The sequence below is a fragment of the Pristiophorus japonicus genome, chromosome 9, assembly GCF_044704955.1.
Source record: "Pristiophorus japonicus isolate sPriJap1 chromosome 9, sPriJap1.hap1, whole genome shotgun sequence".
Taxonomy (NCBI): Eukaryota; Metazoa; Chordata; class Chondrichthyes; family Pristiophoridae; genus Pristiophorus; species Pristiophorus japonicus.
Window position 1 is genome coordinate 148,321,663 of NC_091985.1, and position 13,548 is coordinate 148,335,210.

At 55.5% G+C, this 13,548-nt stretch overlaps 1 protein-coding gene across 1 annotated transcript in view; it reads right to left on the reverse strand.

Moving 5' to 3' along the window:
• The window catches only part of mthfd1l (methylenetetrahydrofolate dehydrogenase (NADP+ dependent) 1 like), a 203,964-nt gene extending 191,019 nt beyond the window's left edge, over window positions 1-12,945 (reverse strand). The window contains exon 1 of the mRNA XM_070891004.1: window positions 12,694-12,945. Coding sequence (XP_070747105.1) covers window positions 12,694-12,863 — 170 coding nt within the window. The 5' untranslated portion in view covers window positions 12,864-12,945. The remainder of the gene's footprint in view (window positions 1-12,693) is intronic.
• Window positions 12,946-13,548: the final 603 nt, after the last annotated feature.

The window sequence follows — 13,548 nt, forward strand, 5'->3', positions numbered from 1 at the left end:
GGCCCAAGCTGAGCCCCATTCACACCAAGCTGAGAACTTACACTAAAGAGCTGATCCCTGTAATTGGCAGCGCAGCAGTAAAAGTCTCCTATGATGGAGTAATGCATGAACTACCACTATGGATAGTAACAAGAGATGGCGCCACACTGTTCGGCAGAAGCTGGCTGGGAAAAATCCACTGGAACTGCAACGACATCCGAGCGCTTTCATCCGACGACGCCTCATGTGCCCAGGTTTTGAGCAAGTTCCCGTCGTTGTTTGAGCCAGGCATCGGAAGTTTCTCGGGGGGGGCAAAGGTGCAGATCCACTTGATTCCCGGTACACGACCCATCCACCACAAGGATGCCATATATGATGCAAGAGAAAGTGGAGATCGAGCTACACAGGCAACGAGAAACACAGAAAATAGGTGCAGGAGGCCATTCGGCCCTTCGAGCCTGCACCATCATTCAATAAAATCATGGCTGATCATTCACCTCAGTACCCCTTTCCTGCTTTCTCTCCATATCCCTTGATCCCTTTAGCTGTAAGGGCCATATCTAACGAACTGGCCTCAACAACTTTCTGCGGCAGAGAATTCCACAGATTAACAACTCTGAATGAAGAAGTTTCTCCTCATCTCAGTCCTAAATGGCTTACCCCTTATCCTTAGACTGCGACGCCTGGTTCTGGACTTCCCCAGTATCGGGAACATTCTTCCTGCCTCTAACCTGCACAATCCCATCAGAATTTTATATGTTTCAATGAGATCCCCTCTCATTCTTCTAAACTCCAGTGATAAGGGGTAAGCCATTTAGGACTGAGATGAGGGGAAACTTTTTCAGAGAGTTGTTAACCTGTAGAATTCTCTACCGCAGAGAGTTGTTGATGCCAGTTCATTGGATATATTCAAGAGGGAGTTAGATATGGCCCTTACGGCTAAAGGGATCAAAGGGTATGGAGAGAAAGTAGGAAAGGGGTACTAAGGTGAATGATCAGCCATGATCTTATTCAATGGTGGTGCAGGCTCGAAGGACCGAATGGTCTACTCCTGCACCTATTTTCTATGTTTCTATGTTAACCACAGGCCCAGTCAATCCAGTCTCTCCTCATATGTCAGTCCTGCCATCCCAGGAATCAATCTGGTGAACCTTTGTTGCACTCCCTCAATAGCAAAAATATCCTTCCTCAGATTAGGGGACCAAAACTCAACACAATATTCCAAGTGAGGCCTCACCAAGGCCCTGTACAACTGCAGTAAGACCTCCCTGCTCCTATACTCAAATCCCCTAGCTATGAAGGCCAACATGCCATTTGCCTTCTTCACTGCCTGCTGTACCTGCATGCCAACTTTCAATGACTGATGTACCATGACACCCAGGTCTTGTTACACTTCCCTTTTTCCTAATCGGTCGCCATTCAGATAATATTCTGCCTTCCCGTTTTTGCCACCAAAGTGGATAACTTCATATTTATCTACATTATACTGCAGCTGCCATGCATTTGCCCACTCACCTAACCTGTCCAAGTCACCCTGCAGCCGCTTAGCGTCCTCCTCACAGCTCACACCGCCACCCAGCTTAGTGTCATCTGCAAACTTGGAGCTATTACACTCAATTCCTTCATCTAAATCATAGATGTATATTGTAAATAGCTGGGGTCCCAGGACTGAACCCTGCAACACTCCACTAGTCACTGCCTGCCATTCTGAAAAGGACCCGTTTATCCAGACTCTCTGCTTCCTCTCTGCCAACCAGTTCTCTATCCACGTCAATACATTATCCCCAATACCATGTGCTTTAATTTTGTACACTTGTGTGGGACCTTGTCAAAAGCCTTTTGAAAGTCCAAATACATCACATCCACTGGTTCTCCTTTGTCCACTCTACTAGTTACATCCTCAAAATTTTTTAGATTTGTCAAGTATGATTTCCCTTTCATAAATCCATGCTGACTTGGACCGATCCTGTCACAACTTTCCAAATCCGCTGCTATTTCATCTTTAATAATTGATTCCAACATTTTCCCCACTACCGATGTCAAGACTAATCGGTCTATAATTCCCCGTTTTCTCTCTCCCTCCTTTTTAAAAAAAGTGGTGTTACATTAGCTACCCTCCAGTCCATAGGAACTGATCCAGAGTCGAAAATGATCACCAATGCATCCACTATTTCTAGGGCCACTTCCTTAAGTACTCTGGGATGTGGACTATCAGGCCTTGGGGATTTATCGGCCTTCAATCCCATCAATTTCCCCAACACAATTTCCTGATGAATAAGGATTTCTTTCAGTTCCTCCTTCTCGCTAGACCCTTGGTCCCCTAGTATTTCCGGAAGGTTATTTGTGTCTTCCTTCGTGAAGACAGAACCAAAGTATTTGTTCAACTGCCATTTCTTTGTTCCCCATTATAAATTCACCTGATTCTGACTGAAAGGGACCTACTTTGTCTTCATTAATCTTTTTCTCTTCACATATCTATCGAAGCTTTTGCAGTCAGTTTTTATGTTACCAGCAAACTTCCTCTCATACTCTCTTTTCCCCCTCCTAATTAAACCCTTTGTCCTCCTCTGCTGAATTCGAAATTTCTCCTAGTCCTCAGGTTTGCTGCTTTTTCTGGCCAATTTACATGTCTCTTCCTTGGATTTAACACTATCCCTAATTTCCCTTGTTAGCTACGGTTGAGCCACCTTCCCCATTTTTTTTTACTCCAGACTGGGATGTACAATTGCTGAAGTTCATCCATGTGATCTTTAAATGTCTGCCATTGCCTATCTACCGTCAACCCTTTAAGTATCATTCGCCAGTCTATTCTAGCCAATTCACATCTCATACCATCGAAGTTACCTTTCCTTAAGTTCAGGACCTTAGTTTCTGAATTAACTGTGTCACTCTCCATCTTAATAAAGAATTCTAAAGAGGGCATCAGCGCGCCGGTGGAATTCAACGAGTGTCCCAGTCCAATTGTTCCGTTTCTCAAGGGCGATGGCAGAGTCAGAATTTGTGGGGACTATAAAGTAACGATTAACCGTTTTTTGCTGCAGGACCAGAACTCACTACCCAAGGCAGATGACCCTGGCAGGAGGAAAGACGTTCACCAAGTCCAACCTGACCTCGGCCTACATGACGCAGGAGCTCGCGGAATCTTCGAAAGGCCTCACCTGCATCAACATGTACAAAGGTTTGTTCATCTACAATAGATGCCCATTTGGGATTCGATCGGCTGCGGCTATTTTTCAAAGGAACAGTCAGTTCCGTGCACCGTGGTTTTCCAGGACGACATACTGGTCACAGGTCAGGACACCATCGAACACTTGCAGAACCTGGAAGAGGTTCTAAGTCGGCTAGATCGTGTGGAACTCGGGTTGAAACGTTCAAAGTGTTTTCCTGTCACCAGAGGTCGAGTTCTTAGGGAGAAGAATCAAGGCAGGCAGCATCAGACCCACTGACACCAAGATGGAGGCTATCAAGAACGTGCCGAGACCACAGAACGTGACGGAGCCGCGGTCGTTCCTGGGACGGCTTAATTATTTTGGTAATTTCTTACCCGGGTTAAGCACCTTGCTAGAACCTCTACATGTGTTGCTACGCAAGGGAGATGACTGAGTATGGGAGAAATCACAAGAGACTGCTTTTGAGAAAGCCAGAAATCTGTTATGTTCCAACAAACTGCTTGTTCTGTATGACCCATGTAAACGTTTAGTGCTAGCTTGCGATGTGTCTTCGTACGGGATCGGGTGTGTGTGTTACAAGAAGCAAACGAATCGGGGATATTACAACCGGTTGCCTATGCGTTCAGGAGCTTGTCCAAGGCCGAAAGAGCCTACAGCATGATTGAAAAAGCTCTGGCATGTGTTTACGGGGTAAAAAAAATGCATCAGTATCTGTTTGGGCTTAAGTTAGAGTTGGAAACTGACCATAAGCGCTCATATCGCTATTCTCAGAGAGCAAAGGTATCAATGCCAATGCCTCTGCTCGCATCCAAAGATGGGCGCTCACGCTGTCTGCATGTAACTATGTAATTCGCCACAGGCCAGGCACAGAGAACTGCGCTGATGCTCTCAGTCGGCTACCATTGTCCATCACCGGGGTGGAAATGGCACAGCCTGCAGACTTGCTCTTGGTGATGGATGCATTTAAAAACGAAAAGTCACCCGCTACAGCCCACCAGATCAGGACCTGGACCAGCCAGGATCCTTTACTGTCCCTGGTAAAAAAAACTGTGTCCTCTATGGGAGCTAGTCCAGCGTCCCAGCAGAGATGCATGAAGAGATCAAGCCGTTCCAGTGGCGTAAAGACGAAATGTCAATACAGGTGGACAGTCTTTTGTGGGGTAATCGCGTGGTTTTGCCGAAGGCAGGGAAACACTCACACTCTACCTACACAGTACCCACCCAGACATAGTAATGATTAAAGCTATAGCCAGATCCCATTTGTGGTGGCCCGACATCGACTCAGATTTGGAGTCTTCCGTGCGCCAATGCAACACTTGCGCTCAACTGAGCAATGCACCCAGGGAGGCCCCGCTAAGTTTGTGGTCATGACCCTCCAAACCGTGGTCTAGGATCCACGTTGACTTTGCTGGCCTGTTTCTAGGCAAAATGTTCTTGGTTATTGTAGATGCTTATTCAAAGTGGATTGAGTGTGTAATAATGTCTGTAAGCATGTCCACTGCCACCATCGAAAACCTACGAGCCATGTTTGCCACGCACTGCCTGGCTGATGTCCTTGTCAGCGACAATGGTCCGAGCTTCACCAGTGCTGAATTCAAGGAATTCATGACCCACAATGGGATCAAGCACGTCACATCTGCCCCGTTCAACCCTGCATCTAACAGCCAGGCAGAACGGGCAGTCCAAACCATCAAGCAAATCTTGAAATGCATGTCGGAAAGCTCCCTGCAGACCTTCCTGACCAGAGTCCTGCTCAGCTACCGCACCAGATCCCACTCACTCACCGGGGTTCCCCCAGCCGAGCTGCTCATGAAAAGGGCACTCAAAGCAAGGCTCTCTCTAGCCCACTCTGATCTCCATGATCACGTCGAGGGCAGGCGGCATCAACAAAGCATGTACCATGATCGCATAAATTTATCACGCGATACTGAAGTCAATGATCCTGTATTTGTACTCAACTATGGACATGGTCCTAAATGGCTTGCTGGCATTGTCATAGCCAAAGAAGGGAGTCGGGTTTTTCAGGTCAAACTCGCAAATGGACTAACTTGCAGAAAGCATTTGGACCAAACCAAACTGCAATTCACAGACAGCCACGAGCAACCTGAAGAGGACACCACCAACTTCGACCCTCTGATACACACACAAGTGACAACCGACGTCATGGTTGACCACGAAGCTGAATTCATCATCCCCTGCAGCCCAGCAAGACCAACTGCGCAGCAGCCCAGCGAAGAACCAACCGACTCACCTGCACCTGCATTTGTACCGAGACGATCAACTAGGCAGCAAAAAGCCCCAGATCGTCTCACCCTGTAAATAAGTGTACTGTTGACTTTGAAAGGGAGTGATGTTATGTATGCAACCCTATGTAACCAGTATTCTACCGCCACTAGAGGGTGTATCTGTTGGGAGTCCCAAGGGATCCCAGTATATAAATAAGCAGGCCGCCCATGCTGTACCAGCACTCTGGAGTCAGAATAAAAGAGACTAAGGTCACACTTACTCACGTCTACAGTACTCAGTTACATTACTTTATTCTGGACGTAACACACAGTGCGACAATGTAGAGTGAATCTGGAGTTAAGTCCCAAACTAACACTGCAACAAAGCAGAGTAAGACTTCCCCATCACTCCTCTTTGCTGCAGTCAGAATGGGGCTCACTCCCAGCGTACATTACAGCTTTGGTGTTGGTGTGAAGTGGAACAACTTCACACCGACAATATAATTGGTGTGTAAAAGCAGCTATATCAGCAGAGGAAAAGAAACAAGATTTTCTATCAATAGACTGTGAATGCGCAGAGAAGTCCCATTACACTCTCCTGTTTGCAGTAGTCAATATTTGTGATTGATCTCGTATATCAATGATGATCGGGGTGGGTGGGCGGCTGTGGTGAGGCGGTGGGTTTCATGTCTTCCACTATCCCACTCCCCAGCAACCTCATATCCAGCTATAACCCATCAATGACCAAGGAGCATGTAGCAAGTGCATTCGTCACACTAACCAACAGTCAGAGTGGCATTAATCACTCGCACTGGCTGGGTAAACACATGTAACAATTTGAGGGAAACTATCTCCTCGAAGAGAACTAAGGTCATCTGGAACATCCGAAGACAAGTTGCAATTAAAGATATACTGAAATCATAGCACAGGAAGCCATTCAGCCCATCGCTCCTCTCTCCCATGTTAGCACTTGAACTGACTGTATAATCCCACTCTCTATATCCTTTTACATTCTGCCTTTTCAAATCTTATTCAATTCTCTTTTAAATGATGCCACAGTCTCTTCCTCAACAGCCCCATGTGGATCAGCATTCACTGATCTAATGACCCTCTGCATTGAAACATTCCTTCTAAATTACCCCGACATTCTCCTGCACCCCTCGTTACAGATTTGCCAACAACTTTGGAAAGAAATTTCGCTATTTATCATCTCAGAAGCTTTCATAACTTTTAACCCTTCTTTTAGAATCCCCCGCAATCTCTTCTGTTCCAGTGAAAAAGCCCCAAACGTTCTTCCTACAACTCTAAACTTTCCTTCCTGGTAACATTCTAGTTAATTTTCGACATTTCTTTCTTTGGGTCGTATATCTTCCAATAATGGGGTGCCTGAAACTGCACTCAATAATCTGTGGCCTTGTTTTTTCCACCTCAGTAGTTGTCACCATGTATTTTTGCTTACCAACACAGAGGTGGGGGCGGGGGGTCCAGTAGCGTGCAGAAAACCTGGAGGTCTAGATCGCCCCGCATACTGTGAAGATTTAATTCCACAGTGTGCTGAAAGACACACAGACAGGTACCCCTCCCAAAAGACAGCCTAATTGACCGGCTTGGCTTCCAGTCGGGTGGGGAACACTCTGGAGCAGGCCACAGGACCAGATAGGTCCGAGCCCCGACTCCGTGGGTAGTGGAGGGCGCGATCCCGGACACCTGGGGGTGGTGCGGGGATGGGGTGATCCCAGACCCCGGGAGGTAGTGGGGGAGGGGGATTCCTGACCCCGGAGGTGTGGGGGAGGGGGTTGCAGAGAAAGAGATTCCCGACCTCGGGGGGCTGATGCCCGACCCCGGGGGGTAATGGGGGGGGGGCAATCTCCGACCCTGGGAGTGTGGCGTGGGGGGCTGATGCTCGACCCGGTTTGCTGGGGGGGGGGGGGGGGGGGGGAAGAGAAAGAGAGTGGTGTGGGCAATCCCCAACCCTGCATTTCCCCCATTACAACACTTCAACAGTACTTCAGTGGGTGTCAGGCGCTTTGCGGTGTCCTGGGGTTGGAGCTGCAGAGATACAGGTTCGCTCATTCTTCCTCTTTATTTAATGACATTTACTGCCTACTGCTTCAGAAAAGGGGATCTACGCTTTATTAATTATGCAGTTCCTTGCTGTGGGAAGCCCTGTCAAACCTGCAATCACCAGCACTAAACTGGCAACTCCCCAGCCTTTCCCAATGTGAAATCCAGTCACAATGTATGGCTTTGTTTTCTGTTTGGAAACCTCCAGGTGCCACCGTATCCAGGGTCTCATCTTAGCAGTCATTCTTCATCGATGAGACTCGGGCAGTCGGTGGGGCAATTCCTACCTGAAAGGCATCACAGCTGAACCCTCTTTCTCTCCATCCCCTCCATAGAACCACTAACCCTCACTCTAAACTCCTTTATCCCCCTCTCCCCCCCCACCCAAGACCCCTTTAAACCCCCACCCGAGACTCCTATAACACCCCTCCCGCACCAAAACCACTTTAGCCCCTTTTCCCTCCATCTGAGATCCCTTTAACCGCCCTCTACCGCAACCCCTTTCACCCTCGGTCCCCCAACCAGAGACTCCTTTAATCCTTTCCCCCCCTACCCCAAGACCCCTTTAACCTCCTGAGACCCCTTTAACCCCCTCCTCGACTCCCGAGACCCCATTAACCCCCTCTCCCCCAACCTGAGACCCCTTTGTCCCCCTTTCCCCCCACCCCCGAACCCCATCTCCACCCACCCCCGAGCCCCCTTTAACCCTCTCTCCCCCCCGAGCCTCCTTTAACCCCTCTCTCCACCCCCCGAGCCCCTTTAACCCCCTCTCCCCCCCCCGAGGCCCCTTTAACCCCCTCTCCACCCCCCGAGCCCCCTCTCTTCCCGCCCAGCCCCCTTTAACCCCCTCTCCCTCCCCCCCACCCCCCTCTTCCCCCCCCCCGAGCCTCCTTTAACACCCTCTCTCCACCCCCCCAAGCCCCCTTTAATCCCCTCTCTTCCCCCCCCCCCCCCCCGAGCCCCCTCTCTCCACCCCCCCGAGCCCCTCTCTCCACCCCCCCGAGCCACCTCTCTTCCCGCCCAGCCCCCTTTAACCCTCTCTCCCCCCCCCCCGAGCCCCCTTTAACCCCCTCTCCACCCCCCGAGCCACCTCTCTTCCCGCCCAGCCCCCTTTAACCCCCTCTCCCTCCCCCCTCCCCCTTTAACCCCTCTCCCCCCCCACCCCTCTCCCCCTCTTCCCCCCCCAGCTCCCTTTAACCCCCCTCTTCCCCCCCCGAGCCCCCTTTAACCCCCTCTTTCCCCCGAGCCCCCTTTAACCCACTCTTTCCCTCCCCCCCCCCGAGCCCCCTTTAAGCCCCTCCCCCCCCCCCCGAGCCCCCTTTAAGCCCCCTGTTCCCCCCCCGAACCCCCTCTTTCCCCCCCAGCCCCCTTTAACCCCCTCTTCCCCCCCAGCCCCCTTTAACCCCCGAGCCCCCTTTAACCCCCTCCCCCGAGCCTCCTTTAACCCCCTCTCCCCCGAGCCCCCTATAACCCCTCTCCCCCCCGGGCCCCCTATAGCCCCCTCTCCCACCCCCCGAGCCCCCTATAACCCCTCTTCCCCCCCCCAAGCCCCCTTTAACCCCCTCTCCCCCCCGAGCCCCTTTAACCCCCCGAGCCCCCTCTTTGCCCCCCGAGCCCCCTTTAACCCCCCTCCCCCCCCCCGAGCCCCCTTTAACCCCCTCTCCCCCGAGCCCCCTATAACCCCCTCTCCCCCCCCCCGAGCCCCCTATAACCCCCTCTCCCCCCCGAGCCCCCTTTAACCCCCTCTCCCCCCCCCCCAAGCCCCCTTTAACCCCCTCTCTCCCCCCCCCACCGAGCCCCCTTTAACCCCCTCTCTTCCCCCCCCCCCCCCCCCCCCGAGTCCCCTTTAACCCCCTCTCTTCTCCCCCCCCCCCAGCCCCCTTTAACCACCTCTCTCCCCCCGAGCCCCCTTTAACCCCCTCTCCCCCCCCCCGAGCCCCCTTTAACCCCCTCTCCCCCCCCAAGCCCCCTTTAACCCCCTCTCTCCCCCCCCACCGAGCCCCCTTTAACCCCCTCTCTTCCCCCCCCGAGCCCCCTTTAACCCCCTCTCTTCTCCCCCCCCCCCCGAGCCCCCTTTAACCCCCTCTCTCCCCCCCGAGCCCCCTTTAACCCCCTCTTCCCCCCGAGCCCCCTTTAACCCCCTCTCCGAGCCCCCTTAACCCCCTCTCCGAGCCCCCTTTAACCCCCTCTCCCCCCCCGAGCCCCCTTTAACCCCCTCTCCCCCCCCCGAGCCCCCTTTAACCCCCTCTCCCCCCCCCAGCCCCCTTTAACCCCCTCTCCCCCCCCAGCCCCCTCTCTTCCACACCCCCCCCGAGCCCCCTTTAACCCCCTCTCTCCTCCCCCCGAGCCCCCTTTAACCCCCTCTCTCCTCCCCCCAAGCCCCCTTTAACCCCCTCTCTCCCCCCCACCGAGCCCCCTCTCTCACCCCCCCCGAGCACACTTTAACCCTCTCTCTCCCCCCGAGCCCCCCTTAACCCCCTCTCTTCCCCCCCCCCCCGAGCCCCCTTAACCCCCTACTCCCCCCGAGCCCTCTCTCCCCCCCCGAGCCCCCTTTCACCCCCTCTCTTCCCAGCCCCCTTTAACCCCTTCTCATACCCCCAGCCCCCTTTAACCCCCTCTCATACCCCCAGCCCCCTTTAACCCCCTCTCATCCCCCAGTCCCCTTTAACCCCATCTCTTCCCCCCAGCCCCCTTTAACCCCCTCTCCCCCCCCCCGAGCCCCCTTTAACCCCCTCTCCCCCCCCCCAGCCCCCTTTAACCCCCTCTCCCCCCCCAGCCCCCTCTCTTCCACACCCCCCCCGAGCCCCCTTTAACCCCTCTCTCCTCCCCCCGAGCCCCCTTTAACCCCCTCTCTCCTCCCCCCAAGCCCCCTTTAACCCCCTCTCTCCCCCCCACCGAGCCCCCTCTCTCACCCCCCCCCCCCCGAGCACACTTTAACCCTCTCTCTCCCCCCCGAGCCCCCCTTAACCCCCTCTCTTCCCCCCCCCCGAGCCCCCTCTCTCCCCCCCGAGCCCCCTTAACCCCCTCTCTCCCCCCCGAGCCCTCTCTCCCCCCCCGAGCCCCCTTTCACCCCCTCTCTTCCCAGCGCCCTTTAACCCCCTCTCATACCCCCAGCCCCCTTTAACCCCCTCTCATACCCCCAGCCCCCTTTAACCCCCTCTCATACCCCCAGCCCCCTTTAACCCCCTCTCATCCCCCAGTCCCCTTTAACCCCATCTCTTCCCCCCAGCCCCCTTTAACCCCATCTCTTCCCCCCAGCCCCCTTTAACCCCATCTCTTCCCCCCAGCCCCCTTTAACCCCATCTCTTCCCCCCCAGCCCCCTTTAACCCCATCTCTTCCCCCCCAGCCCCCTTTAACCCCATCTCTTCCCCCCAGCCCCCTTTAACCCCATCTCTTCCCCCCAGCCCCCTTTAACCCCCTCTCATCCCCCAGTCCCCTTTAACCCCATCTCTTCCCCCCAGCCCCCTTTAACCCCATCTCTTCCCCCCAGCCCCCTTTAACCCCATCTCTTCCCCCCCAGCCCCCTTTAACACCATCTCTTCCCCCCAGCCCCCTTTAACCCCCTCTCATCCCCCAGTCCCCTTTAACCCCATCTCTTCCCCCCAGCCCCCTTTAACCCCCTCTCTTCTCCCCCCCCCCGAGCCCCCTTTAACCCCCTCTCTCCCCCCCGAGCCCCCTTTAACCCCCTCTTCCCCCCGAGCCCCCTTTAACCCCCTCTCCGAGCCCCCTTAACCCCCTCTCCGAGCCCCCTTTAACCCCCTCTCCCCCCCGAGCCCCCTTTAACCCCCTCTCCCCCCCCCGAGCCCCCTTTAACCCCCTCTCCCCCCCCCAGCCCCCTTTAACCCCCTCTCCCCCCCCCCAGCCCCCTCTCTTCCACACCCCCCCCGAGCCCCCTTTAACCCCCTCTCTCCTCCCCCCGAGCCCCCTTTAACCCCCTCTCTCCTCCCCCCAAGCCCCCTTTAACCCCCTCTCTCCCCCCCACCGAGCCCCCTCTCTCACCCCCCCCGAGCACACTTTAACCCTCTCTCTCCCCCCGAGCCCCCCTTAACCCCCTCTCTTCCCCCCCCCCCGAGCCCCCTTAACCCCCTACTCCCCCCGAGCCCTCTCTCCCCCCCCGAGCCCCCTTTCACCCCCTCTCTTCCCAGCCCCCTTTAACCCCCTCTCATACCCCCAGCCCCCTTTAACCCCCTCTCATACCCCCAGCCCCCTTTAACCCCCTCTCATCCCCCAGTCCCCTTTAACCCCATCTCTTCCCCCCAGCCCCCTTTAACCCCCTCTCCCCCCCCCGAGCCCCCTTTAACCCCCTCTCCCCCCCCCAGCCCCCTTTAACCCCCTCTCCCCCCCCAGCCCCCTCTCTTCCACACCCCCCCCGAGCCCCCTTTAACCCCCTCTCTCCTCCCCCCGAGCCCCCTTTAACCCCCTCTCTCCTCCCCCCAAGCCCCCTTTAACCCCCTCTCTCCCCCCCACCGAGCCCCCTCTCTCACCCCCCCCGAGCACACTTTAACCCTCTCTCTCCCCCCCGAGCCCCCCTTAACCCCCTCTCTTCCCCCCCCCCGAGCCCCCTCTCTCCCCCCCGAGCCCCCTTAACCCCCTCTCTCCCCCCCGAGCCCTCTCTCCCCCCCCGAGCCCCCTTTCACCCCCTCTCTTCCCAGCCCCCTTTAACCCCCTCTCATACCCCCAGCCCCCTTTAACCCCCTCTCATACCCCCAGCCCCCTTTAACCCCCTCTCATACCCCAGTCCCCTTTAACCCCATCTCTTCCCCCCAGCCCCCTTTAACCCCATCTCTTCCCCCCAGCCCCCTTTAACCCCATCTCTTCCCCCCCAGCCCCCTTTAACCCCATCTCTTCCCCCCAGCCCCCTTTAACCCCATCTCTTCCCCCCAGCCCCCTTTAACCCCCTCTCATCCCCCAGTCCCCTTTAACCCCATCTCTTCCCCCCAGCCCCCTTTAACCCCATCTCTTCCCCCCAGCCCCCTTTAACCCCCTCTCTTCCCCCCCCAAGCCCCCTCTCTTCCCCCCCCCCAAGCCCCCTTTAACCCCCTCTCTTTTCCACCCCCAGCCCCCTTTAACCCCCTCTCTTCCCCCCCCAAGCCCCCTTTAACCCCTTCTCTTTTCCACCCCCCAGCCCCCTTTAACCCCCTCTCTTCCCCCCCCCCAAGCCCCCTTTAACCCCCTCCCCAAGCCCCCTTTAACCCCTGTGCCCCGGGCCGGGTGAAGCGCCCGGTGCCGATGCCGGTGCGGGCTCCATGTTTACCTGACGCCTCTCCTCACGGCGGTGCCGGGGTGTTGCGGGCCGGCTCCCGGGGCCTCCGCCGCGCCCTCCTCGGTGCCGATGGCCGGTAACTGTTGAGCGCAGCCCCGCAGGCCGGCCGTTAGCCGGACCCCAGCCGCCCCCCAGCCTCTCGCCGCCAACATCGTCCACATGGCCCGAGCTCCGATCCAACACTGTGCGGCAGGGAGCGCGCCAGGCTCAGGACCCGCCCTCTTAAAGGGCCAGTGCTCAGCCTCAGACCCTCTTAAAGGTTCTGTGCTCAGGCCTCGCCCTCTTAAAGGGTCAGTGTTCAGCCTCAGCCCCTCTTAAAGGGGCAATGTTCAGCCTCAGACCTTCTTAAAGGGACAGTGGTCAGGCTCCGCCCTCTTAAAGGGGCATGCTCAGCCTCAGCCCTTCTTAAAGAGGCAGTGTTCAGCCTCAGCCCCTCTTAATGGAGCAGTGCTTTACCTCAGCATCAAGGCCAGCCCCTCCAACCCACTTAAAGGGGTAATGCTCAGCCTCAGCACCAACCTCCTCCTTCTACTCCCCTTCAAACCTCACGCAACTGCAGCAGACTACCTTCCGGCTCAGATTAGTTGAATGTGGGAGATCCCACTCATCCTTATTAATCTTAAACCCTCATTCAAATGGGACCCACCACACTAGCAGAGAGGCTTAAAAACTTGGGGATTATTTTGACCAAAGGGTGAAAACAGGCGTTAATGGGTGCAGTGCTAATAAGACACGCCTGTTTGAATTTTTGTGGAGCACTATATCTGGACTCCTCGCACCCACTTCCACTGAAGGTGTGCAATGCGTTGGCTGGCATGTTGCAGGATGGCTCAGCGACTGAGGGAG